Here is a 27,947-nt window from a genome sequence, read left to right as displayed (position 1 = left end):
TTTTCTTGGTTTTCTTTTCTGTTGATACAGTGTCTCCCTAGGTCGCCTGGGTCAGCTTCAAAGTCTGATGCTCTTGTCTTACTCTCCCCAAGTGTAGTGCCAACCATAGTGCCAGTGGATAAACATCTTTTAAACCGTCTGGGTTGATTACTTTGGGTGGTAGAGTCTTCATAATATATGGAAATTTTTTGTCTGGTGAAGACCTGGAGACCACCCTGGCCTGTGGGTGTGGTTTAAGTGTCCAGAAGGGCCCAACTATGCCACAGCATCTCTAGAAAACATCGGATCAGATGCCTATATTCTGTTAAGGTTGCTGACGTGTCACACTGCAACCTGGATGGCTCAAGCAAAAGGAATTTGTTCTGACTTAGGCTGAGTTCAAATTCAAGGTGTTGGCAGCTTGGTTCCATGTCGGAGCTCTGAGGAAGAAACTCTTCCATTTCTCTCTCTAGCTTCTAGTCATTGCTGGGATTCCTTGACTTATAGATTCTGTCTTACCATAGTCTCTACGTAAGATGGCATTCTCTTTGAGTGACTGTCAAATGTGCTCAAACTGTCATGTTCTTGTAAGAACACCAGTTACTGGATGAAAGATGGTGGTGATCCATTATGACCTTGTTTTAATTTGATTATATCTATGAACTCTCAATTTCCAAGCAAGGTTACATTCAAAGATACCATGGGTTATGATTTCATTGTGTTATTGTTGTTGGTTTTCCAAGACAGGGTTTCTCTGTGTCGTTTTGGTGCCTGTCATGGATCTCGATCTGTAGACCAGGCTGGCCTTGAACTCAGAGATCCACCTGGCTCTGCCTCAGGAGTGTTGGGATTCAAGGCGTGCGCCACCACCGCCAGGCTGAGTGTATTTTTTAGGAGAGACAATTCAATTGACAATACTCTTCTCATCCATCTCCTTCCTGGACTGTGGTGCTAACTTCTAACCATGTTTCCCCATGACCAGAATCTTCTTTCTCTCAGTGGACTCTCCATACCTTATGTAGAACGATCTTCCCATAGTACAGAGTCACGTTCTCCCAATAAAAAAATACTCTATAACATCTAGAGTCCCTTCAGACTGTTCTCATTTGAGAGCCAGCCCTTTGTCCAGACGGTACAATGTGGAGCAGGGACCTGTCCATCTTGCACAGGATCTTAATTGAAGCTGGGCTGGCCTGCCAGCCACTGCTAATTAATCTCCTCTCCTACTGGGCTTTTGAATCAATCACTCTGCCCCTAGGAAGATTGTTTGGGAAATGATTGGATTTCCTGAATTCAAGAATTTTCTAACTAGGTCCCTTCAGGGGAACACTAGTTGAGAGTTCATATGAGTTTTCCATTATGATTGTTTTTTTATGTTTTAGGGTACTAGGTTTGGTTTTGTTTTTATTTGCTCTTCAAATGGCGAAGAAAGGGAAGATATTCAGTTCAATAGAACAATTATAAACAAAATTTAAGCCGTGTATTATATAAGGCTTTATGACCTTGCCTGCTTCCAGAGACTATAAGATAACAAAAAACAAAAACAAAAACAAAAAAACAAAAAAAAAGAAAGAAAGGAAGGAAGGAAGGAAGGAAGGAAGGAAGGAAGGAAGGAAGGAAGAAAGAAGGAACAAGAGAGGTGACTCAGTAGTTAGGAGTTCTTACTGTAGTTGCAGAAGACCTAAAGTTTGATCCTGATACCCACAATGGGCAGCTCACAACTGCTTGCAGCTCCAGATCCAGAGGTCAAACAGCTGCTTCTGGCTTCTGAGGGTACCTTTACACACACACACACACACACACACACACACACACACACACACACACACACGCGCATGCACACACACACACACACACACACAAAACACACATACAAATAAAATATAATAGTAAAATTTATAACAGAAGAAATATAATATTACTGTGAGAAGACACTTTTTATTTAGAGGAAATAGAGCAGAAATTAAAAAGAGACCGAAGAAACATGGAATTAGGCAACTGTTAAGCATTGACTAAAGATGCTGTGGGTGATGGTACATGCCTTCAATCCCATCACCTCGGAGGTAGGTGGATGGCCTATGTAGTTCCAAGCCAGTGAAGACTACATCGTGAGGTGTTGTCTCAGAGGGACAGAGAACTGTATGAAGAAGGAGGAGGAGGAGGAAGAGAGAGAAAGAGAGAACTGAAATAAAAGGAGTTAAAAGGAATCTTGAGGGTCTGGGAACAGCTCAGTAGGTAAAGTGCTTGCCACAGAGGCATGAGGACCTGAGATTGGTCCCTGGCGCCCACATAAAAGCTAAGCATGACAGAGCATGCCTGTAGTTCCAGTACCCTGGAGGCTGAGACAGGCAGGTCCCTGGGGCTTGCTGGCCAGGAAGTCTAGCTGAATCTGTGAGTACTGGGTTCAGTAAGAGACCCTGTCTCCAAAGTAAGCTGGAGGATGATCAAGGAAAACATCAGCCTCTGGCTTCCATTCACACAAGCAAACATGTGTACCTACACACATGTGTACACATATAAACATGCAGATACACAGATGAGAGAATGATGAGGGACTAAAGCTGGGAAACCACGTGCCATTAGGGGACCCTCCCACCAGGTTTCCATATACACTATTTAATGATGGTTGGATGGATGACTATTTTCTGTATAGCTGTTCTCCTGATAAGAACACCCAAGCCACATGAGGCTTTTAAATGGTGGGTGGAGCTCCCTGCTGGGGCCTTTTCTCTAGTAACCTATCTCCTTTTCCCCACAATCAGGTGAGAATGAAATCCTTGCAACCCTGCATGCCATCGCAAGCAAAAACCAGATCTGGAGATCGTATATTGGCATGGGCTATTATAACTGCTCGGTGCCCCAGACCATTTTGCGGAACTTACTGGAGAATTCTGGATGGTAATGTATCGCCTCACTAGAGACCAGGACTACTAGACTTGTGGTCCTTGTGTCTCAGAAATCACACACTGATACCTGCCCCCTGCTGCGCTCTAAGCTCCAGGAACCCACCTGACTTTTCTGGCTGGGAAATTCCTTACAGGGTGTTGTAATAGATTCTCATCCCTTTCATTTCCCAAAGTCCAGGTCTGATGATCTCTTCCTGAATCTCTATACTGCTTTTGGGCCAGGCGTCATTCCTCTTTGGTGAGACCCTAGGGCATTTTAGACTGTGTCTGAATTTAGTTGCTCAGTATTACAGCCTGGGAAAGAATCTTGGGCTTTTGTCTTTGGCCAGGATTTTCAAAGGACCCTACTCATGTTCCCCTTCTCCCCACATTTCTTGGTCCATAACCAATAGAAATGAAGTGACGTAGTGTCCGAAGAACGGAGACAGTAACGTCAGCTTTATTGGCACCACTTACTGAGAAAGGGAACGGATGTCTGTGGACAGGTCTGCGCTTGCGCAGCCAGCTTCCTCTTCTCACCTCACCTTGCCAATCAGATAATTTGCTCCTCCCCCGGGAGTTATGTATGATAGAAGACGACCTTCAGGAGTTAGCTCTCTTCTACCAAGGGGTCTGGGGATGGAACTGGTGTGGCCAAGTCTGTCTGACCATGCTGCTGGTTTTGTCCCATCTTTACAGGAACCAGGTCTGCTGGCACCCTCTTGCCTGGACTCCACCCCTGTGTGGAGATTTTCACGGCACTATACTCTGCTTCCTTACTAATAAGAGCACAGGAAAGCAGGCCCATCCAGAGAGCGAGCGCTTCAGTTTTTCAGCGCATGAATGTGCTTTGCTCGTGTGTTTGCATTGCTGAGGGCTTGTTTTTCACTGTGGCTCTGGTAAAAGTTTACATGGTAAACTCGAAGGGTGATTTCAAAAGCAAATAGCCTTTCTCTCTTCCCCCTTAGAAATCAAAGTCTGTTGCTGCCTGTGAATGGACCGCAGCATTCTCTGCCTGAGCTCTGGCCTTTGCTTTCAGTGACCATACAGAATATCTGCCATATTTCTCTCTGGCTGTGAGCTAGTATGCTAATTAATTTGGGGGTAGCCAGTGTTGTGAGAGGGAGACAATACTCTGTTTTTCCGTCTCTGGCTTTGGGCGCATTTTAAATATTGCTGCTTTGCATTACCCAGAAGCTGGTCTGCACCCTAGAGGGATACTGCACCCTGCCATGCTGATAGGGAGGGCTGTGAGCACGTGGGTGGTAGACTTCACATTATACTTCTGAATGGTTTCCATAGCGATGGAACCAACAAATTCCGGTGACGTGAGGTGAAAATAAATGGGTCACATAGACTCGAAAGAATACAAACATTTGGGCTCTTAAAAGAAACTGTATGCTGGATCTAGAATTTGTTTCCTGTGGTCCACAATCCCAAAGTATCAGTTGCTGATAACATCATTAATAAATGCCAACATTTGCCTTTTCCCCGTGGCTTTCTGGTTTTTATGATCTTGGCAGTAAGATTAAAACAAGCCTTTTATGAGTATTATGAGTCCTTCTGAAAGCCCCCTACTTTTTCCCAATTCTGAAAGAAAGACATAACCAAAATGATACAGAAAATTGATTATTTTGGAATAAATGCCAATATATATCATGTTGAATATATTACCAAATAATCTATTTCAGAACAATAAGCCTTCTTAGATATGGAGATACTTTTAAAATACATATATTAAAATGCATCTAGAAAAAGAAACCATTTGGATTAATGTCAATTAAGACATACTCATGGATCACAGACACCATTTTTCCCTTTTTAATTCTTCCGGGTACCTGAGATTGAACACATGTCACTGTTAGGGACCACTGAGCAACCTCTGCGGTTCCTCAGACAATTGATTTTATGTGATTTCATTTTAGGCTTTTTTGAAACAGGGTCTCAAGCCATCCAGGCTCACCTCAAACTCACTGTGTAGTGGAGAATGACTCTGAGCTTTTGTCCTCCCCCTCCCCCATCCCCGGGTGGGGTTGAAGGCATGCACCACCATACCTGGTCCTTCTTTCTTTTGAAGTTAATGTGACATTTAAGGTTCTACTGTCTTCATTTTGTGTGTATGTGTGACTAGTGTATGCATGTACCACACGGAGACCAAAGGACGTGAGATCCTCCAGACCGGCAGTTACAAAGGTCATCTCATGTCCTGCTGCCTTGAGAGTTTTTTAAGTCCCAAACACACTCTGTCTGTCTGTCTGTCTCCCTCTTTGTTTCTGTCTCTGTCTCGTGTGTGTGTGTGTGTGTGTGTGTGTGTGTGTGTGTGTGTGTGTGTAGGGGGTTTCATTTTTTCTTTCATTTTCCTTCCTTCCTTCCTTCCTTCCTTCCTTCCTCCCTCCCTCCCTCCCTCCCTCCCTCCCTCCCTCTCCCTCCCTCCCTCCCTCCCTCTCTTCCTTCCTTCTTTCCTTCCTTGCTTCCTTCTCTCTCTTTTGAGATGGGGTTCTTGCCTTCTAGTCGAGGTAGCCTCTAACTTTTAATCCCCCTGCCTCGGCCTCCCAAGTGCTGTGATTACAGCATGTGCCGTCACACCTGATCTTTCTAGCATCTCATTCTCTAGCCCTAGCTGGCCTGGAACTTTCTATGGAAGTGTCAGCTGCTGCCCACTGCTATTCAAGAACAACAGCTGTAAGGAGGACTGCACATGCTTCTGAATCAAAAACATTTTGGTAGCTGTTTTGTTTTATTTTTTTTTTTAACTTAAAAAACTTTGCATGTGTTTATGCTTGTTTGTGTAGACCTCATATAACCTGCCACTAATCTTGACAGTGTGTCCCCCTTAACAAGGTATTTCCCCATCTCCCTCATACATCTGTTCCAGATAACTACTGTCTTTCCTCTTTAAAAGGAATTAGGCTGGGCGGTGGTGGCACACACCTTTAATCTCAGCACTTGGGAGGCAGAGGCAGGCTGATCTCTGTGAGTCTGAGGACAGCCAGGGCTACACAGAGAAACCCTGTCCCAGAGGGAAAAAAAAAATTAGGTGCAGCTGGGTGTGGTGAAGCATGCCTTTAATCTTAGCTCTTTGAATTTAATCTCTGAGTTGGAAGCCAGCCTAGTCCACAATAGACAGCTCAAGGCCAGCCAGAACTACACAGTGAGACCCTTTCTAAAAACAAAACAAAACAAAACAAAACAAAAAAACTCAAACAAGAAAGAAATTGTCCATGGAATGTTAACTGAAGAAAAAAATAAGACCTCACACAGATTGTAATTCTGCTTCTTACAAGTTATCTTGAAGTTTGGGGATTTGGGGTATTTTTGCTTTTCCAACCAATTATAATGAACATGCTTAACATGCTCACACAAAAAAGGGTAATACAGAATTCCTACACAGAGAAGTTGGTTAATAAATCGTAGCTGTTGTCTCTGACATTTGGGATATGCAATAATAAATTAAATATTGGTTTTAGTATCACCACACAGCCCTCACCTCTGCAGCACAGATACTAAAACTAGAATTATACAGAGAAGATTTGCATGGCGCCTGTGCAAAGATGACACACAAATTAAGAAGCATGTCATATTTTTAAATGACACGGGCTTTGGGCTTTTTGACTAAACCTCTTTTGTTAACGTTCAATACAAAGCTCAGCTGCTGTTGGTCTGATGGGTTGGGGAAAAGAAAAAGATCATCCCGAGGAAAATCGCTGTTTACATTTTGGTTCATTTGCTTGCTTTTATAAGCTTATAAGAATGAGGTATTTCATACTTTGCTTTTTTTAGGGTCTTTTATTCCTGTTGTTTGTTTGAGTTAATGCTCTACCTTTTAAAATTAATATCATGAGCACCGTCTCAAGGTTAGGAACATTGATAGCATTGTTTTCAATGACTGCAAGCAATATGCACATGTGGTGGAATTCGCCTCATCCACAATTCCCCTTTTAACAGTCACACAGTTTGTTACTCATTTTTTTCTACAGTATTTATTCCATGCTGAATTCTTTGGGAATACTTCTCTCTCCTAGTATATTCTATTCCTGAGGATATGTTCAGTCTTTCCTATTCATTAGTTGGGGTAGCTGGTCCATGCATATATTCCTCTGGGGGAGTGCATATGTCTGACGATCTGTCTGTATCTCAAATGATGGCTCTGAGCACAATGAAAGTGTCCTGTTGGGCAGTCAGTCTAAGCATATGGCAGGAACAGTGTCACATCTGTCTTCCTAATAGCGAGCTGTGTGTGTGACGGTCTTGTCTGGTCAGACATCACCAGTGCCCATTGTCTATGCTTTTGTGTGACCTTGTTTCTCTTGTTCCCTTTCAATGGCCTGCCCTGTGTGTTCATTGTGTGAGTCATCCATTCCAGTTCACCAGTCACGTAGAATTTGCCTTTACAATGGCGAATCCAGGCTGTTCAGGGAATTAACAATGTGTTCTGCTGTACACACACACACACACACACACACACACACACACACACACACACACACCACACTCAGTTACACCAGTGAAAGATGGAGAAAATTATTTCAAAGTGCTGATACAGTACTGTGAGCTAAGACTGTCTTCAAACATAAACTATGTTAAGTAAAGCCAACGTAACAATGCTTTCAAAGCCTGTGTGTAATTACCAGAACAGGAGAAAATAAAAAGGATATAAAAATCAAAGCCATTAATAAATCACTTAAAACTCTTTGGCTTGGTGTCTTCGTTAATTTTTTTTCTTATTGCTGTGATAAGGCACCATGACCAGGGCGACTTATAGAAGAGTTTATGTGGGGTCTTACAGTTCACAGGGAGCGAAGCGGGCAGGCATGGATTTTAGAGCCTGCTTATAATAAAACCCATGGATGCCCTGAGGAAAAGGATCTGTCAAGTGTTTGCTGAGGACCTGAGTTCAGGTCCTTGGCAGCCATGTAAAAGCTGAGGGCCACTGTGCTTATCTGCAATTCCTGTGCTGAGGAAGAGGAGATAGACGGATCCCTGGAGCTCATGGGTCCGAGCTAGCTTGATGGACTCCAGTTTCAGTGAGAGTTCCTGTCTCAAAAAATAAGCAGGACAGAAACTGAGGAAGACACCCAGCCTTAACCCTTGCCCTCCACATTCACATACAGCACATATATAAAATACATGTATATGTTAAATAATTATAATTAGAAAATAAAGATAATTAAAATAGTAATATAACTGGGCTGGAGAGATGGCTCAGAGGTTAAGAGCACTGACTGCTCTTCCAGAGGTCCTGAGTTCAATTCCTAGCACCCACATGGTGGCTCACAACCATCTATAATGAGATCTGGTGCCCTCTTCTGGCCTGTAGACACACATGCAGGCAGAACATTGTACACATAATAAATAAATCTTTAAAAAAATAGTAATATAACAAAAAATAGTGTAGAGAGCTGGGCATGGTGGTGTATGCCTATAATCCTAGAACTTGAGAGGCTGAGGAAGGAGAACCAGGGCCAACCTGATCTACTGAGTGAGTGACGGGTAGCCTGAGCTACATAGCAAGATTATGTGTTTAAAAATAATAACAAAATGTCAAGGGACTGAAGGGGTGGCTCAGTGGTTAAGAGTACTGTTGCTCTTGCAGAGGAACCAGATTTGGTTGCCAGCACCTACATGGTGGCTCACAATTATCTGTAACTCCAGTTCCAAGGGATTTGATAACTTCTTCTGACCTCCATGGGCACTCACGTAGTTCACATACACACTCGCAGGCAAAGCATTCAGACATGTAAAATGAAGTAGGTTTAAAAAAAAGAAAGCAGAGGGAAAAAAGGTACTGGTTGTGCCCAAAGAATATTGTTTCTATAATAGTTCTGTTCTCCCCATAAAAACCCAAAGAAAACATGCCATGATTTGGCTTTTTATTGCTGTGACCTGTAATGCAAATTCTAATTAGTCTTAATAATAAAAACACATAGTCAGATATAGAGGTAAATGCTAAAAGATCAGAGAGACAAAGGAGCAAGCTACAGCCACTTCTTACCTCCCCAACTCCTCAGCCTGAAAAGGGGATGAGTTCCTGTCTCCTCCCGCCCTATATTCCTCTCTCTGCCTCTTGCCATATCACTTCCTGTCTCCACCTCCCTAGTGCTGGGATTAGAAGTGTGCCATCACTGCCTGGCTTCTATGGTTAAGTACTCTGATCTCCAGGCAAGCTTTATTTGTTAGAGCACAAACAAAATATCACCACAGTGACTAAATAAGTAATTTAGGGTGAATGGTTTATTTTGGCACAGGGATTTATTTATGTATTCAGTGTGCTGGGGGGCAGGGGCTCTGCTTTCTGGAGACTTATGTCGTCAGCATGTACATGGAGGAAGGAGGACTCCTTGCCAACTCAGTTGCTTCCTATCATTTGGGTCTCAGGGATTGAACTCGGGTTGTCAGGCTTAGTGGCAAACACCTTTGCCTGCTGAACTATTAACCTGGTTCATCACAGAAGTCAGTCTGTCATCAGTGAGGGGACAGAGCAGTCTGTGTCCTGGCAGCTAGGAACCCACCCGCCTTCTTTTTCAATCCAATAAGCTTCCAACCTATTGGATGGTGCTGTCCACATCCAGGGTGGGACTTTGCCCTCACACATTCTGGCTGAGTCTTCTGCCTCAGTGTATCCTTTCTGGAAACTTCCATACAAACACACTGAGATGTGTACTTCATTGATTTTCTAAGCGACTTTAAGTTAAATCAAGTTGATTGTCCCAATCTTGCTGATCAATGTGTTACATAATTCTCAAGAGATTTCGGCATTGAATTTGAAAACAAAGGGATTTCGTGAGCTTCTCTGGATAGGAGAGGCACAGTTTGGACACAGTCTTCTGTTTCCCTCTCAGGGTCACCCAGTACACGCCGTATCAGCCAGAGGTGTCTCAGGGGCGGTTGGAGAGTTTACTCAACTACCAGACCATGGTGTCTGACATCACAGGTTTGGACATGGCCAACGCCTCGCTGCTGGATGAGGCAACCGCGGCTGCAGAGGCGATGCAGCTGTGTCACAGGTGAGAGGCTCAGCGGGAGGAGAGCCCCTCCAGGAGAGGCCATCCATCCCCTGGTCCCCAGCATCTGAGGTGAGAGGCTCAGCGGGAGGAGAGCCCCTTCAGGAGAGGCCGTCCATCCCCTAGTCCAGCATCTGAAACTGTGGTTTGTAACCTCAGGTGGGGTTTCGTAGGTGAATGTGGAGTTTGTCCAAAAAAATTGACAACAGTATAAAAATTTTTTTCTGAATGTGGGTCAACCAAAAATTAATTTAGAATACAACACTAATGAATCTGAGGTATTTCTGGCAGAACTTGCATCATCTGACTTCATTGCAGCCTTGGTCCTCAATACACAGGACACATGTACACTTTGCACCTCACATGCCTTCAAGTCACACACCAACAAATGCTACCTGAAACATCTTGGCTCAGGTTCAAGATTATTGCATGATATGAATTATAGGAGTGGGGATTTTGGTTTGGGTTTTTTTTTTTTTTTTGTCTGATTTTTGGTTTTGGTCACACCTGGCACCCCAGGCCGGCTGTATAGCTGAGGATGACCTTGAACTTCTGATTACTCTCCCTTCATCTTTAGGATTGAAGTTTAGGATTATGGGTCCCAAGTTTAGGATTATGGATAGGAGCCACCATGTCCAGCTGAACTATGGTCCTTTTTACCGTACATCAGAAGTTTTCTGCTCCCATAGAAACATGATAGTTTCATTACAAAAGACAAAGTCTTAATATTTTCCTGCCATTATTTCTCAACATGTAATGGCAAATTAGCATGTCTTTGGATTACACTATGTTAGAATGCTTTATTTCAGAAATTTGCAGTTTTATTTGCTGATGAATTTCATAAAAACATTAGATGGATGTTGGCTTGGGGTAAAGACAGAATTTGAAACAATTTCTAAATGGCTCTAGAGGTGCTTTCCGCCATATGGTGCTATATTAATATCAAGAGGTATCTTAGTATTGACAGTCATAAAGTCAAAATGGCCACCAACTTGAGGAACACTGAAGATACTCTACATTTTCTGTGATTAAACATTCAACTAAGATTTAATTTTATAAGTAAAAAATAAGCACATTTACCTTATTAATATGCATATTTGCTTTAGCAGCTGGGCCAATCATCCCAACAGAAAAATAATTAAATAGAAAAATTTGCTTTTATCAGTTGACATCTATCTATCTATCTATTTGTCTGTCTGTCTGTCTGTTATCTATCTACTTACCTTCCTATCTAGGTATCAGGGTTGTTTCAAAATAAATTTCTTTATGCTTAATTGTCACCAAATGTTTGATTTGGATGTGTATTTTCTATACCTATACACATTCTCTCATGGAAAGATTTATCTGACAAAAATGAGTCATGAGTTGAAAGTCTTAAGAATAAGAAACCCTGCTTGGAGGGGCTTACCAATTCTCTCTTTCTTTTTCTCCTTCTTTTCTCTCCCTCTCTCTCTTACACACATATGTATGTGCATCGGCACTTGTGTGCACACATACATTTATATATATATGAAAGATAATATTAACAGTTAATAAAGTGTTACAATAGGTTTTTTTCCCCAAGCTTCTAATTGCTTGACAGAAAAACATTGTTTTTCTTACGTAAGTCCGAAGGTGACTTGTTGGACAACCCTGAGGTGTTATTAAGGACAGGCGTCCCTGTCTGCCTGCCATCTTTAGCATAACATTTCAACAGTAGGTAACGGTTAGACCTCTAGCCATGATGGCGAGATCTGCCCTCTGGAAGAAGCAGAGGGCGGAGACCTAGAGGGACTTCTAGCCAATCAGAGGCCTCTCTACAGAGCTGTCACTCAACAGCTTTCACTTTTATTTCACTGACCACCCTTCCTTCATATGACCTGAAGAAAGAAGCTCGGTATGGATGGGCCTGTTCCTGCCCTTGTTACTTGAAGTGCTGGGAGGAGTGGATGGTGGGAGGGGCTGCCATTGTGGAATGGAGCCCAATCAGCAACACCTCTTCAGAAGGGTTCTCTATGTTTGAAATTTACCTTGTTTTCCTTTATTGTTTTTTTTATGCCCCCCACATCCATTTCCCACTTGCTGTGCTGTATATAATAAACCCAGGGCCTTGGGTATGCTCTGACACTCAACTGTACTCCTAGTCCTTGGCTTTTTGAGGCCATAAGGACTTGAACTTGAGATGTTCCTGCCCTTCTCAGTGCTGTCCTTTCAGGCATATGCATCTCCACCTGCCTTTGTTTTTTATTTTACAATGTATTTTGAACACCTCATTCTTTCTTAGCTTTCTAGAATAGGGCTTTGGGTTTTTTGTTTGTTTTGCACGCATGTGTGTGTGCATTTGTGTGCACGTATGTGGTATGTGCCACTTGTGTACAAGTGCCTGTAGAAGTCAGAAAATGTCAGATCCCCTTCGAGCCACCCAAAGTGGTTTTGGAAACTGAACTTGGGTCCTCTGGAAGAGCAGCAAGTGCTCTTAATCATGGAACCATCTCTCCAGCCCCTTGAATAGGACTTTTGTGTCTGTGGCATGGAAGTGCCATGGTTATTTAACCTCACATCTGCTGCTACACATTTAATTTGTTTTAACCATATTCTGTTACTGAAAACATACCATGTGCATCCCTGAAATAAAGCTGTCTCAGAAATTCTAATTCTTTGCTGAGGATCCATTTCCAGAAATTATTGGGTCACAGGGCACAGTTAACAATCACTCTACAGTTCACCTTCCTCCACGCTCTGCCTTGGAAGACTATTGGAACACATCTTCCTGGAAGAATTCTCATGTAGGTTGGGAAATCTGCCACATGGTGTCATCTAAGACTTGGTGCCTCTCCGTGAGTGCCCATATGAGTTTATTACTTGGCTCCCACATATGTGGGACTATCAGGGTGCAGGCAGGTATAGACTCACTCAAGGTATGAAAATCCTTGTGGTGAAGCCCATCTGGGACCCTTCTGCTTCTTCAGCAACATTGAGGGTAAGTTCAGGTTCCTCATGGAGACACACAGGCACATAGGGTAGTCATTTACATATCTTCTTAGTTACTATTCTCAGCTTTTTATTGATTTTTAATAATTTTTGTTCCCTCCTTTCAAATCTTAAAATTATTTCTATCCTTTCAGGCAGGATCTCATAGCCCAGGCTGGCCTGGAACTCACTGGATAGCTGAGGATGACCTTAAACTTCTGATGTTTTTGTTTTCATATTCCAAGTGGTAGAGTTATAGACACACACTTCCACACCCAGTTTATGTCACACTGAGGATCGAACCCAGGGCCTCATACATGCTAGACAAGCCCTCTACCAACTAAGCCACATCCCAGCCCCCAGTGGTAGCCTTTTTCTTACATCCACCAAAGTGAAGTTTTTTTGTTCTTTGCTTACTTGATTGTTTGGGCTGAGGGTTTCCTACCTGCCCTGCATGGCTTACCTCTAGCTGAGGTGATGGGCTGCTCCCCCTCAGTAAAGCTTGCTTCTTCTTTCCTTTCTCCTTGGGGCTTCATCTAGATTAGCTTCCGGTACGCGCTTTCGCTTTTCACCTGTAGAAGTCACTGTAGAGTTGACTCAGGTCATTGAGTCCCTATTAACATTTTCTCCAATTTGTTTCTATTCAAACTGTGGGAAGTATTTCCCACTAGGTAATTTTTGTTTTAATCACCCCAACTTGACATATTCCCTCATTAAGTTGATATCTATGCCAAATGTAATTGTATATGCTATAATCCTAGCACTCAGGAGGCTATAGCAAGAAGCTTGCTTGTGAGTTCAGGGCCAGCCTAGGCTGAGATCCTATCTCAAAACAGAAACAAAACAAACAATAAAACAAATTATATGTAATACAAAAGTAATAGCTGTATTTAATGGAAAAAAAATCTATCAACTGAGTGGAATATAATTCAAAGTAAAACATGCTATTTTCTAGGGTAAGCCTCCAAAGGAACCATTGTGTATCTATGTACTGGAAAATTAATAGTGTAGCATGACACAATTGCATACACTCTGCGCCCTTTTTTCTTTGTCCAGATACGCACTTGGTACCTGAATTGTTATATAGTCACATTGGTCTTGTTTCCTGAAACCATAGAAAGGGAAAAATCTCCCAGCAACTGCACCCTAGAGCCCACCCAGCTCAGCTAGAAGTCTTCCTGTGTGTATCTCACCTCGGTTCTTTCCCATGGTGTTGGTGAGGACACTTGGCTTAGATCATCTCTAAGTGTTCCTGTTTCTTAAACTCTTTTTTACTTTTGTTTACTTTTGTATGTGTGTGTGTGTGTGTGTGTGTGTGTGTGTGTGTGTGTGTGCTGAGAGGCTAGGAAGAGATCTCTGGGAGTCAGCTCTCCTTGCACTCTGTTGAGGCAGAGTCTGCCTTGTTTTGTCCAACCAAGACTCTAAGCTGAAGTACCCCATGTGATAACAAAATTCTAAGATGTGTTACTTTAAAAGAGTTTTTCTTTTGGTAGTGGTTTCAATTTCCTCTTCTATTTAATACTTACCCTTTTCTTTTTCTCATGATACAGATTTTTTTTAATTGGATTGATTTTTGTTAAATTATGTTAGAACAGGGTTGAATTTCAGGGGGTCGCAGTAGGAACTACCAGTCATTAACCACTCAGTTCTTTTTACACTATGCTTAGAGTTTCCCTCACTGCTTTGCCTTCTTAGAAACTCTGATTTTAGTGCTGGGGAAGAGGCTCAGTTGATAGAGAACTTGCTCTGGTTAAGGCCCAGCACCACCTCTACAAGTCTTAGTGACACACACCTGCGATCTCATCTCAGCGCTGTGGAGGCAAGAGGACCAGAAGTTTAGTTAGAGGCCAGGCTGGCACACTCAAGACCCCGTCTCAACAAAGAGAAAGAAAACAAAAACAAACGACCGAAAACTTGATATTTCGAAGTCTTTTGGGAATGTTCAAGTTTGAACGTGCTTCTTCTTTCCAACAGACACAACAAGAGGAAGAAGTTTTTCGTGGATCCGCGTTGCCACCCACAGACAATAGCTGTTGTCCAGACTCGAGCCAAGTAATTGATTAAGTTTGTGTTTTGAACCAAGGGTAATATCATATGACCTCTGCCTCATCTCTCTTTCCCACTTCCGGTCTGATTGGAAGTGAACCTGCTTTACACCGAGTTTGCTGAGTTGTTTTTCCCCCATGACTTCCTTCCATGGATGCCCCTGCTAAGTCCCTTGTGAGTACTGAGGGACAAGTACATGGTGAGTTTAGTTGCCTTTGCCTTGTAGCAAGTTATCATGCTACTGTAATCTTCTAGTAAAACTTAAAATATTAAAATCGGTTTGAGGCAGGAGGATTTCAGGTCTGAGGCAAGAAGGAGCCAGGTGGTATAAACCTGTCCCAAATAGACACTAGGGCTATAGCTCAGCAGGAGGGAGGGCACTTGTGCCGAGTGGGTGAGGCTCTGGGTTCGATCCCTGGTGCCATGAAGGAAACAAGTCGGAGGACTTGTGTCCCTGTGGATAAATACATACACAAAAAGTGAAATAAAGTAACCTCAGCGGTGTTTTGGATGGTTGGGAAAACAGAACTCACACACAATGGCTAGGGTCTTGTGTGTGCCTCCTGCAGATGGCGATTCTCAGGAATCCACCCAACACCTAGAGGAGCGCTGTGAGTAGCTCTAAGTGCCTCTGCCTCTGATTAGTCCTGTAAGCAACTGAAACATCCCCAGCTCAGCCGCCACTGGATTTACTTTCTACCTTGCATGTAGGTCATGTGGGTCATGCTTCTGCCTCGTACCACCCTTCGGAAGGGATTTTGAGTCATTGTTAGAGGGTTTTGAGAACCCAAGGAAGTCCTTCCTGTCATCGGGGTATTTTTCATTTACCATAGCTGACCTGGAGTAAATGTCAGCTCTGTTGCTGTAGGTATTGGGTCTTTAGCTCTTGGAGGTGATACCCCTCTCAGGAGTAGGTTGGGGAGTTGAGGGGAGGGGAGTGGGAAGGACAGAAGAAAGAGATGCATATGAGATGGTGTGGAGGAAAGGTCAAGTATGAGAGGAGGTGGGGCTGGAAGGACACTGAGGGGACGCCCAGGAAATGAATACAGTCTCACTGGAAATAAGCTACATTTTCTGAGCAGGCATGGCAGCTGGAGAGATGGCTCAGGTGGCCTGACAGCCTGAGCTCTGTCACCAGAAGCCATGGCAGAAAGAGAAAAGCTCACTCTCCAAAGTTGTCCTCTGACTTCTATACATGTGCCTTGGCATGTAAGCATCTGCACTCACAAACGCACCACACACACACCACACACACACACTAATAATAATAATAATAAAGAAAACAAATTTCCTCTTGTACTTACAGATACAGGGGGGTGCTTGTCGAGCTGAAGTTACCCCATGAAATGGATTTCAGTGGCAGAGATGTCAGTGGGGTGCTGTTCCAGTACCCAGACACCGAGGGGAAGGTGGAGGACTTCACAGAACTCGTGGAAAGAGCCCATGAGACTGGGGTAGGTAAGCCCCTTGTGGCAGCCCAGGAAGGTATGTCCCAGTTCTCCTACATGCCTGCCTTGTGGTGTATTTCACTTTCTTTATAATTACCACATGGAATGGTGACATTCTCTTGCTCTGCTCCTTCCTCCTCGTTAATGTCAATCACTAGTTTGTGGTGCTCAGTGGCATCCAGTAAGTAGTTGTTGCATGAATGCACAAGCAAATGGAATTCCCAGAAATGCACCCTCCCTGCCCGTGTGTCTGTAATAGAGAGAGCTCCTGTGGCCTCACAACTCAGGAGAAGGTAATAACCTTGACCTCCTCTCCATTTCCTCTCCAGAGCCTGACCTGCTGTGCCACCGACCTTTTAGCCCTGTGTATTTTGAGGCCACCTGGAGAGTTTGGAGTGGACATTGCCCTGGGCAACTCCCAGAGATTTGGAGTGCCACTGGGCTACGGGGGACCACATGCGGCCTTTTTTGCTGTCAGAGAAAACCTGGTGAGGATGATGCCCGGAAGGATGGTGGGGGTGACAAGGTAAAGTTTCACACCCCCTTATTGTGATTATGACCTTCCCTATTCTTTTCCTTTCCTTTTTATTAAAGATCTGTTTTTATTTTGTACGTGTGTGCCTGTGTGTGTGTGTGCCTGTGTGTGTGTGTGTGTGTGTGTGTGTGTGTGTGTGTGTGTGTGTGTGATTATAAGCCATGTGTGTCTAGGTGCCCAAGGAGACCAGAAGAGGGCATCGGATCCCCTGAAGCTGGAGCTATAGGCAGTTGTGAGTTGCCCAGTGTGGGTGTGTAGAAGAACAGCAAGTGCTCAACAGCTGAGCCACCTCTCCAGCCCTCCCCGACCCTCCCTGTTCTTTTCTCTGATTTCGCTCCAAATTTAATTGGCCCATGTCAAGTGATTACAGACAAGTACAACACAAATTAAGAAGAGAGCGTCCATCTGGGGAGTGCACCAGTACTTCTGCACACTGTAATTCAGACAGTATGAAAAAGTGTTTGCATCCTATGTAAGATACGAGTGTAGTCATGTACGGGCAATCTCGGTTGATGGAGGCCTGTGTATTTTAAGTGGTTTGTGCCTAACCAGTTTCTTAAGTATCCCATTGTAGAAGGAAGAACTCACTTATGCAAGTTGTCCTTTACACACACACACACACACACACACACACACACACACACACACACACACACACCAAAAACAAGTGCAGAGAGGAATTAAAAGCACAAACTGAGTATGATCCAATGGGTGTCTGGAGGTTTCTGCCATGTAGCTTTAAGTCTTGATAGCTTTTTTTTTTTTTTTTTTTTTGATGGTTCTTCCTTCTTAGGTTAAGATTTATACTGGGGAAATCTCCATTTATCTTAGTCTCCAAAAACTATCTGTCTGTCTGTCTGTCCGTCTATCTGTCTACTCTCTCTCTATCTATATCTATCATCTAATATCTATATCTATACCATCTCTCTGTCATCTACCTATATCTGTCATCCATATCTATAGCTATCTATCACCTACTGTAGATGTAACTGTCTTTTTAAATAAGAAACACAGAGCCAATGCAGAAATGAAAGCTCAAGAGGTCAGAGTAATAGCTAAGCACTAAAAACCTTACCCTTCACTCTGCAGCTGTCCTCTTCAGCCAAGAGACCTACTTCCTGTGTGTTTGTCTTTTTTATAGACTTTCTATTCTGCCTTCTCATTGGTTGTAAACCCAACCACATGACCTCCTCGTCACTGCCCTTCTATACAGACCTCCAGGTCTTCTATGGTTAGTATTGAGATTAAAGGCATGTGTCTCCATGCTGGTGGTATCCTTGAACACACAGATCTGCCTGTCATGTGATTGGAATTAAAGGCGTGTGCTACCACTGCCAGACTTCTGCTATGTCTTGCTATTAGCTCTGACCCCCAGGCAACTTTATTTATTAACATACAAATAAAATCACATTTTAATACAAATGAAATATCACTATAACCTACCTATATCTATCTACCTATAATCTGTCTATATCTATCAATTATCATCTCTCTCATCTACTTATCTATCATCTATCTACCTATTATCTCTACCTATCTATCTATCTACCTATCTATCTATCTATTACATTAAACAGGGGAAGTGTTTGTGAGGTAAGTAGTGAGACTGTTAGCATTCCTTTCTGTTTTCTTAGTAAGTGTTCAGTCTCTTCAAACCTCTAGAAAAAAAATTCTGTTTTCTCAGTTTATCTCCCTTTTCCGTCTATCAGTCATGGAGCTCGAGTGACAGATGCTCCTTTGTCCCATCACCCTGTTCGACAGAAGATTTCCTGGGAAATGCCCTTTCACTGTTCCAGGCTTTAGTATATTTGTCTCAGTGCCTCAAAGTTCAAATTAAAAACCTATATGTAGTTGTATTTAGAAAAGGGACATTTGGAAGTTGGATTTTTATGCACTTGCCCGGCCCCCAAACCTACTGAATTCCCTTAAGCTGGGAAGCAAATTCATCTAAGAGAATCCTGGTGCTGTGGTCATCTGTGCTGACTGAATGTGTTGTCTCGATCCAGGGATGCCACAGGGAAAGAAGTGTATCGCCTTGCTCTTCAGACCAGAGAACAACACATTCGGAGAGACAAAGCCACCAGCAACATCTGTACCGCTCAGGTATGTGCCACATCCCACCTGACTGCTGAATGATGTGGGGATCTCACTGGTTCTCTCTTCTTTCCTCATTCATTCACCACTGTAGCCGGAAGTTTCTCCTGTCCTGCCTGGCCCCACAATCCAGAGGAATCTCTCCACCCAAGGTCCTGCAGCCGCTTCTAACTAAAATAATCACTCAGAGGATTAATATTAATTACAAACTATATGGTCTATGGCTCAAACTTCTTGCTAGCTCTTATAGTTTAGCTCAACCCATTTATATTCATCTATGTATCACCATGTGTTCCATGGCTTTACCTGTGTCCCATTACATGTTCCTCCTTGGATGGTGGGCTGGTATCTTCCCCAACTCTCTGTATCTCTGCTTGGATCTCCTGTCTGCCACTAAGCTGCCTTGTCATAGGCCAAAGCTGCTTTATTTATCAGCCAATGGGAGCAACATGTATATTCACAGCATACAGAAAGACATCCCACAGCCCTTGGTGGGGCACAGAAAATCTTCTGACTACACACCACCTGCTGAACCACGTGTACACTAGAGATGGCAGATCTTACTGACAGAAAAGCCTGGTCTTGTATCTTACTGCTATTCTAGGTCACACGCTTGGCCTTTACATTCATTTCATCGATGGCTCAGTGGTGAAGAGTGCTTGCTGTTCCTCTAGAGGATCCAAGTCGGGTTCCCAGAACCCATGTTAGGAGATTCATAGCTGCCTGAAACACTAGCTCCAGTGGATCCAAAGCCCTCTTCTGATCTCTGAGCACACTCAGACACATGTGATATGCATTCACCAAGACACACATGCATACAAACACACCTACAGGTGAATCAAAATAAATCTTAAAAAAAGACATCATTGAGCTGGGCAGTGGTGGCACACCACCTTTAATCCCAGCACTCGGGAGGCAGAGGCAGGCGGATCTCTATGAGTTTGAGGCCAGCCTGGTCTACAGAGCGAGATCCAGGACAAGCACCAAAACTACACGGAGAAACCCTATCTCAAAGAAGAAGAAGAAAAAAAAGACATCATTGTGTTTATTTTGCCTAAAATCACACCTTCAACATCTTAAACTGATTAAGTTCAGGGAAAGGATAAAGGGATAGCCTTTAATTTCCATGTACTTTGAGTGTATTTATTACGAAGTACTGGGCTCATGGTCTCTCAAATTCTTAACTATGGGGCAGTCTATATGGGTGGGAATGTGGCACCATCTCTTTGAGCTACAATGGAAGATCTCTAAGAAGGAGGCCAGGAGGGCAGAGGTGACATGATGGAGGGGAAGGTCCAGACTGGTATCTTCTGGTAGTCATTCTTTTGGGGTTCATAAAAGGGTTCCTGAAACTGCCAGAATAAAGATAGTGATTCCTGGGCTTCTGCTCTCCTTGAAGTTGCTTCAGGGATGGAGTCAGACTTTAAGAGACTCAGCCAAGGCCCAGCATGAGCAGTACACACACACACACACACACACACATCACCAAAAATAGGCACAGCCAGGTGTGGCACATGTCTTTATACAGCACTAAGGAGGCAGGGGCAGGCAGGTCTCTATGATCTTCTAGAAGCGTACGCAGTGCTCTTAACTGCTGAGCCATCTCTCTAGTACCTATTCTTTCTTTTTTCTTCAAATTTTATGCATGCATGCACATGATAGATGCATGTTTGTCCTGCACATTTGTGGAGGTCAGAGGACAACTTGCATGAATCAGTTCTCCCGTTCTACTGTAGAATCTGGAAATCAAACTCACGTCATTAGGTTTGAAATTTTCTTACCCACTGATCCATCTCACTGGCCTTTTTCTTTCAAAATTTGAAAATCATTTTCCAAGTATACTGGCCTGTCTACAATGAACAAAGTTATGTGGTTGCTTCATCTGCAATTTCTTTAGTTTGTGTATAGCTCATGTCATCATTTTTCTGTATATTTTCAGTAGTTATGAGAATGGTATATATATAAAGAAAATCAGGGGCTGGAGAGATGGCTCAGAGGATAAGAGCACTGACTGCTCTTCCAGAGGTCCTGAGTTCAATTCCCAGCAACCACATGGTGGCTCACAACCATCTGTCATGAGATCTGGTGCCCTCTTCTGGCCTGCAGCCATACATGCTATATACATAATAAATAAATAAATCTTTAAGAAAAAGAAAGAAAGAAAGAGAGAGAGAAAGGAAGGAAGGAAGGAAGAAAGAAAGAAAGAAAGAAAGAAAGAAAGAAAGAAAGAAAGAAAGAAAGAAAGAAAGAAAGAAAGAAAGAAAGAAAGGAAAATCATGTTTGCCCTGGGGATGGCCGTGGTCTGTCTTTCCTGGTTTTTATCTTTTCATTTTGCTGACTGTCAAGTTTTTCATTTCATTGTTCCTTTCCCCGACTTGTTCTGGTTGCTCATAGTACTCCAGTGTCTTTGCAAGCAGGCAGTTGCTCTTCTGCTGAGACGTGGCTGACCTTTGCTGAGTTTCCCCTCTGTGCTATCTTTGACTGTCCTCTGCTGCTGCTTCTGTCAACGGTTGCTTGTTCTTAGTCCTGCATCTTCCCAAGTGGCATCATGCGGTCCTCACTGAAGTTCTCTTAGATTCGCGTCATTGATAGAGCGTGGCTATTTTTTTTTTAATCTCTGAAAGTCTTTTAATGGATTATATTTTAAATCTTTCTATAAACTTGTGGCCTAACCAGTATAAAAAATTCTCACCCTGTTCTGTGCCCCACCCCTTTTCCCCCTTTTTCTTTGAATTGGTCTCATGTATCAAAACCACTATATAACTAAGAATACTCTTAAATTTCTGATTCTTCCAGCCTCTAGAACTTGGAAGGTAAAGGCAGGAGGATCATGATTTCAAGACCGCCCTAGGCAGCATGATAAGACCACTTTCTCCAAAGAAAGATAATACAGATTTAGTTTCAATATATAAAATGATGTATGTGCTTTACAAGAGGCAGGAGAACGTCTAGGCAAAGCATAGACAAAGAAAATCAGAGGTCAGAGGATTGGATCTGGAACAAAGAATATTCAGTCTCATCAGAATGTGTTTATATAAGCAATGCTTTTTGTTTATTTGTTTAGTTTAGTTTTTTTTGAGACAGGGTTTCTCTGTGTAACAGTGTTGGCTGTCTTAGATCTCGCTCTGTAGACCACGCTGGCCTCAAACTCACAGAGATCTGCCTGCCTCTGCCTCCCAAGTGCTGGGATTAAAGGTGTACACCACCACCGCCCAGCTAGCAAAGCTTTTAAAAAGGGGAATGGAAAACAGATTTTAAAAAAGTCTCCCAGAAAGCCAGGTAGAGGGTACATGCCTGAAATCTCTGCAGTAGGGAAACTGAGGCAGGAGGATTCTGAATCCAAGGCTAACCTGAGTCAGACGGCAAGATCCTGTTAGCAATAAAATAGTAGAAGGTAGCAGGGATGAGATGGTTCAGTGGGCTGTCCTTGCACACGGACCTCATGACCCAAGCTTCAACCACATTGCCCACAAAGTAGCAGGAGATGATTGGCTCCCAAGAATCAACATCTTGTTTCTATGTGCTGTTCTCTCTCTCTCTCTCTCTCTCTCTCTCTCTCTCTCTCTCTCTCTCTCTCTCTCACACACACACACACACACACACACACACACACACACACACACACACACAAATGGTGTATTAGATAAATATAAAGGTGTGCAGGTCAATACACACACACACACACACACACACACACACACACACACACACACACACACACGTATTACTTTAAAAAATTTTCAGAGCCTGCAAGGTGTGGTGGCACATGTAGCAGGAATCTTAAAAGTTCTTATTAATAAAATCAAACCTAGAGTCAAGTATTGGGGTGAAATGCTGGATGGTCAGAGAGACAGAACAAGCCACAACTAACCTCACCTGGCCAACTTCTCAGCTGATCTTGTTTCCTCAGACTGGAAGCCTCTGTGTCCTCATATCCGAATGGCTCTCAGCTGAACTGTACCGCTAGAAGCCTGAAAGCTTAACCAGCTAATGCTTCTAGTTTCTGGTCTTCACACCTTATATACCTTTCTGCTTTCTACCACTACTCCCTGGGATTAAAGGCTCGATTTCTGGGATTAAAGGCGTGAGTCACCATGCTTGGCTGTTTCCAATGTGGCCTTGAACTCACAGATATCCAGAGGGATTTCTACCTCTGGAGTGCTAGGATTAAAGGTGTGTGTGTGTGTCACCATTTTCTAGCCTTTGTATCTAGTGGCTGTTCTGTCTCTGACCCCAGATAAGTTTTTTAGGGTGCACAATATTTTGGGGGACACAATACCACCACAGGCACATGCTTTTAATTCCAGGATTCAGGAGGCAGAAGATGGCAGATTTTTGTGAGTTTGAAGCCAGCCTGGTCTATATACTGAGTTCTAGGACAGCCAGGGTTACATAGAAAGACCCTGTCTCAAACAAAACAAAACAAGAAACCAAATAATTATAGGGCCTGGAATGATGACTCTATGTTAAGATTCCTTACTGCTTTTGAAGAGGTCCTGGGTTCAGTTCTCAGCATCTATGTGGTGGCTCATAAACTGTCTGGAACTGCAGTCCCAGAGGATCCAATTCCTCTTCTAACCTCCATGGGTTCCTGAATACATGTGGTGCACATACATACATGTAATATTAAATGGATGAATATTTTAAAATAACTTATTTATTTACTTATTTAAGTAAATTTATTTACTTAATGTATCTGTATGAATGTGGGCACATACATACCACGACACTTGTGTAGCAGTCAGGAGATAGCTCCTGGTATCAGGTGTTACACTTCTGTGTCAGTCTTTATGTGGGTTCTGAGAGATCTGAACACAGGCCCTTTCACTTTGGGGGTAAATGCTTGACCCTTGAGCCCTCTCCCCAGGCCTCACTGAAGTTCAGTCTCTTGTGGTTTAGCTTCAGAGGAAATGTTTTCTTGGAGTCTTCGAGTGTTTGAAAATTGCTTGTTGTTTTGATTCTTGAAGAAATGTTTAATTGTGCATAAAATCCCCAGATCTCCCCTTTTCCTCATTGAGGTCTTCATTGCTCCACTGTCTTCCAACAGTAGCTATTGCTTGATGCTGATAGCAGCCCGTTTTCAGCCTGCTTTCCTCTTCTGACTGACATGATCCTGTTGTACCGGTGAGACCCCTTCATAAGGCTTAGTATGATGACTTTAGTGCTGTTCCCCTCAGGCTCTATAAATGGTCTTCAATTGTCACAGAGAATGTCATTTTGGCTCATTTTTCTTCATTTTGGGCATCCTAAGTCTAAGAGGAGTGATTATTCCTCCCCTACCACCACCTGTCTTCCAGTACGTTGTTGCACATTGTTGATTCCATAAATGCTCTTTCTTGTTTCAGGCACTCTTAGCCAACATGGCTGCCATGTTTGCCATCTATCATGGTTCCCATGGGCTGAAGCATATCGCTAAAAGGGTTCATAATGCCACTCTGATTTTGTCTGAAGGTGAGTCGGTTATGTTCCCAGCATAACAAGATTGCTACAGATGACCAAGCATGAAGACTTGGGGTGTGTCCAACACTGAATACAAATAGAGGTCAGATAAAAAAAGAGGACAATATTTTCAACATCTATGACAGTATGACAGACTGTTATTTTTTTTTCTCTTTCCTTTCTTTTGTTTAGATAGGGTCTCACTATGTAGCCCTGGCTGGCCTGCAACTCACCATGTAAACCAAACAGGCCTTGAACTCACAGTGATACCTCTGTCTCTGCCTCCTGAGTACTAGGACAAAAGGTGTGTGTCACCACACTCAGTGAGTGTTGGTATTTGTAATAGATGACAATTTAGAAATAGATAAATATTACAAATAAATGACCCGTGAACCCCTATAATTTCAACCTCATTGTTAATCCAGGACCTATTATATTTTTTGTTGTGTTCTTGACAAAGTCTTGTGTAGTTCAGACAACCTCAAGCTTATGATGTAGCTGAAGATAACCTTGAACTCATGATCCTCTGTCTGTGCCTTCCAAGTGATGAGGTTACAGACATGTGCCACCCATGCACACTGTTTTATTATTTTTAACTTTTAGTTTTCGTATGATCCTGGGGATGAAGCTCAGGACTCTGTGCATACTCTACCACTGAGTTAGGCTCTCAGCCCCTTTCCCTCAGTAAAGACTCAGAAATGTCAATACCCTATTGGCATAGCTTTCTATGCATGGTGGTTAAATATTGTGTATCAAAAGTTCTTAAATTGATGTGGGGAAGGTGGCATCACAAACACAGGCCTTGAATTTGTAGAAAAACTTGAAGTTGGCTCAAGACATCCCTCAAGATGAGGTTCTCAGACCAGTTCTCAGCACAAAGAAGATTTCTTTGGCCCAGAAGGACAGAGGGCAGAGATGAGGGACAAAGGAGATAGAGGAAGAGGGAGAAAGGGAGGGAACAGGGAGAGGGGGCAGTAGTTGTCCCAGAGGACAAAGGGCTGCCTCTGGATGGGGAGGAGACAGACGTAGCACATAGGAAAATGGCGGTTTATAAAGGTAAAGGGGATGCATCACAATATGATGAAGTACTCAATTTTAATTGGGCATGTTAATTAGGTGAGCCAAAGGGGACTTCTGATTGCTGGACTTTAATACGTTGATAGCTGGACCTTGGTAGTCAGCCTTAGGAGAAGGAAGTAGCCAGATAAGGGAATAGAGCTTGGGGCCTGTCTTTAGAAATGTAATCTAAGGGTTTCTAGCAGGCAAAGGGAACTGAGAAGGGCAAGGCCTGCCAGAGCCACATACCCGAGTGGACTAGTGTCCCTTCATAATTCAGGTGCTTAGACCCCTCTTGAAAAGCTGATGTGGTTCAGATTACATGGCTGTGATCCCAGCCATGGAGAAGCATTGACTAATGGTCCTTGGTATTTCCTAGCCGGCTAGTTTAGCTGAGGTGGTGTGCTTCAGACGCAGTTCCACCCTGTGTCAAACAACAGCAACAAATGATAGGACGGGGTGGGAGAAGATACTCAGGGTTGACTTCTGGCCTCCACACACACACATATTGCACATGGAGAAACGTGAGGAGATGACATGCAGAGACTAACAATTTCCAGCTGCCAAAACAGTAACACAAACCAACTGAAAAAGTGCGCCGGCCATTTGATGCAACTACCCCGCTGCTAGGAATTTATCTAAGGGAAGTTCTCAGATAAGTGTGCAAGGACTGTCCCTTGAAACCTTGTTTACAGTAAATAGCCCAGTCTTGGAAGCAGGTTGAATGCTCGACAACACGTAATCACATAATGGTGCATCCATACATTTGACGACTATATAGTTATTGAAAATAATTTTGTGGGAACTGATCTATAGACAAGCAAACACACACATATTACAGCTGTTTCTAATATGTACATCAAAATTTATTTCTGGTTGATCTGGTAATTTTTTTTTCTTCCCTTGTTTGATAAGGGTTTCCTGATTTTCTATCACATAGTAACAAATTCACTTAATACCCTTTTAAAACAGCCACCGACATACTGGCCAGGGGAGGAACAACCTCTAGTAGGGTCACCTCTTGGTGTCTGTGATGGTAGCGATTGTTGCGTGGAGCTCTGTCAGGGACGACTGTGTCCCCTGTCTTGTCTAGGTCTCAGACGAGCGGGACACCAGCTGCAGCATGACCTCTTCTTTGACACTCTGAAGGTTCGGTGTGGCTGTTCAGTGAAGGAGGTGTTGGGCAGAGCAGCCCAGAGGCAAATCAACTTTCGGCTCTTCGAAGATGGCACAGTGAGTCAGCTGCTCAGTACTTCTGACCCGTTCTTTGAGCTTTCCTGGATTCTCTCATGAAACGCCTTCCATTTTGTTTAACAACCCTAGGGATTTGGAGCCTATTTTTTGGTAACGTTTTTTAATTTCCGACTTGTACTGTGACTTTTTCAAAGACGAATAAGTTATCCTCAGCTTTTCCCAAGACTGTTTTTTTATGTGGGGACTGTTCATGGTTAAGGCTGTAAGTTAGATAACAAAGTGAATTAAATGATGAAAAAGCTTACCACATTTAGTTCCTAGGGGAGCATCCTGACGTCATCAGACTGCTGGGAGCCTTGATCCTAACGGGTCCGATGACCTGGGACGGATGCGCGAAGTCGGTGAAATGAGTAGAACTCGCGGGGCGGTGGTGGTGCACGCCTTCAATCCCAGCACTCGGGAGGCAGAGGCAGGCGGATCTCTGTGAGTTCGAGGCCGGCCTGGGCTACAGAGCGAGATCCAGGAAAGGCGCAAAGCTACACAGAGAAACCCTGTCTCGGGGAAAAAAAAAAAAAAAAAAAGAAATGAGTAGGAACTCTGACCACCTGTTTCAAACAAGTGGCCCTGGATGGCCTGCGCCGTTTCATTTATACAGGTTCAATGGTTTGCATGAACAGTTTTACAATCAGATCTGTTTCCTTCGGTTTCTAATAATAATTACAACAGCTTCCAGTTTGTTCCCTCAGCTCATTCCCCTCCCGCCCCCCAACTTTCCCTCCGGGAATCATTACCTACTTGATTTGTAGTTTCCAGATTAGACATGTAAGCAGCACAGCCAGCCCCAAAGGACGTTTTCTAACCAGGCACACCCACAGGCGGAATACGGTGCCCAGCGGGTTCCTGCGGCATGCAAAGGGAAAGAGACTTCTGCTTCTAGTGGTTAATATTTACCTCTAGTCAAATCTGAGCTCCCACGATTGACTCATCCGCCAAAGCTGAATCAATTCATTCTTCGTTCTATACTATTCTATCTCCTGTGGGGGATATACCATGTTTTCTCCTATCATCCTGTAAACTGCATAACCTATAAGCTTACTCTTAATAGTTGGCATTGTTTATCTCTTGTTTTTATGTCCCCTTCCTCTCAGCTATCAGGAAAGAGGGCACCATGGTTTCCTAGGATTCTGCTTCGTTCCCTGTTCTCAGACTGTTCCCATTAACTCTCGATATCATCTACTCATTTGCATTTCTCCTAGACTCTTGTGGTTAGAATCATTCTCTCCAGAACAGTTATGCAAATTTGTAATGTCATGAACTACTG

General features: G+C 43.3%; 1 protein-coding gene and 1 non-coding gene across 2 annotated transcripts in view; both read left to right on the top strand.

Moving 5' to 3' along the window:
- Positions 1-27,947, top strand: part of Gldc (glycine decarboxylase) — an 86,931-nt gene that overhangs the window by 16,643 nt on the left and 42,341 nt on the right. The window contains exons 3-10 of the mRNA XM_042262586.2: positions 2,742-2,877; positions 9,704-9,868; positions 14,789-14,866; positions 16,167-16,314; positions 16,638-16,834; positions 18,850-18,946; positions 24,283-24,388; positions 26,526-26,665. Of these exons, the coding sequence (XP_042118520.2) occupies positions 2,742-2,877; positions 9,704-9,868; positions 14,789-14,866; positions 16,167-16,314; positions 16,638-16,834; positions 18,850-18,946; positions 24,283-24,388; positions 26,526-26,665 (1,067 nt within the window). The remainder of the gene's footprint in view (positions 1-2,741; positions 2,878-9,703; positions 9,869-14,788; positions 14,867-16,166; positions 16,315-16,637; positions 16,835-18,849; positions 18,947-24,282; positions 24,389-26,525; positions 26,666-27,947) is intronic.
- Positions 6,344-6,449, top strand: LOC121826952 (U6 spliceosomal RNA). Its single transcript, XR_006069111.1, has one exon. It is a non-coding gene; the product is annotated as a U6 spliceosomal RNA (small nuclear RNA).

The sequence above is a fragment of the Peromyscus maniculatus genome, chromosome 1, assembly GCF_049852395.1.
Source record: "Peromyscus maniculatus bairdii isolate BWxNUB_F1_BW_parent chromosome 1, HU_Pman_BW_mat_3.1, whole genome shotgun sequence".
NCBI classification, from domain to species: Eukaryota; Metazoa; Chordata; class Mammalia; order Rodentia; family Cricetidae; genus Peromyscus; species Peromyscus maniculatus.
This window is presented reverse-complemented; position numbering and strand designations above follow the sequence as displayed.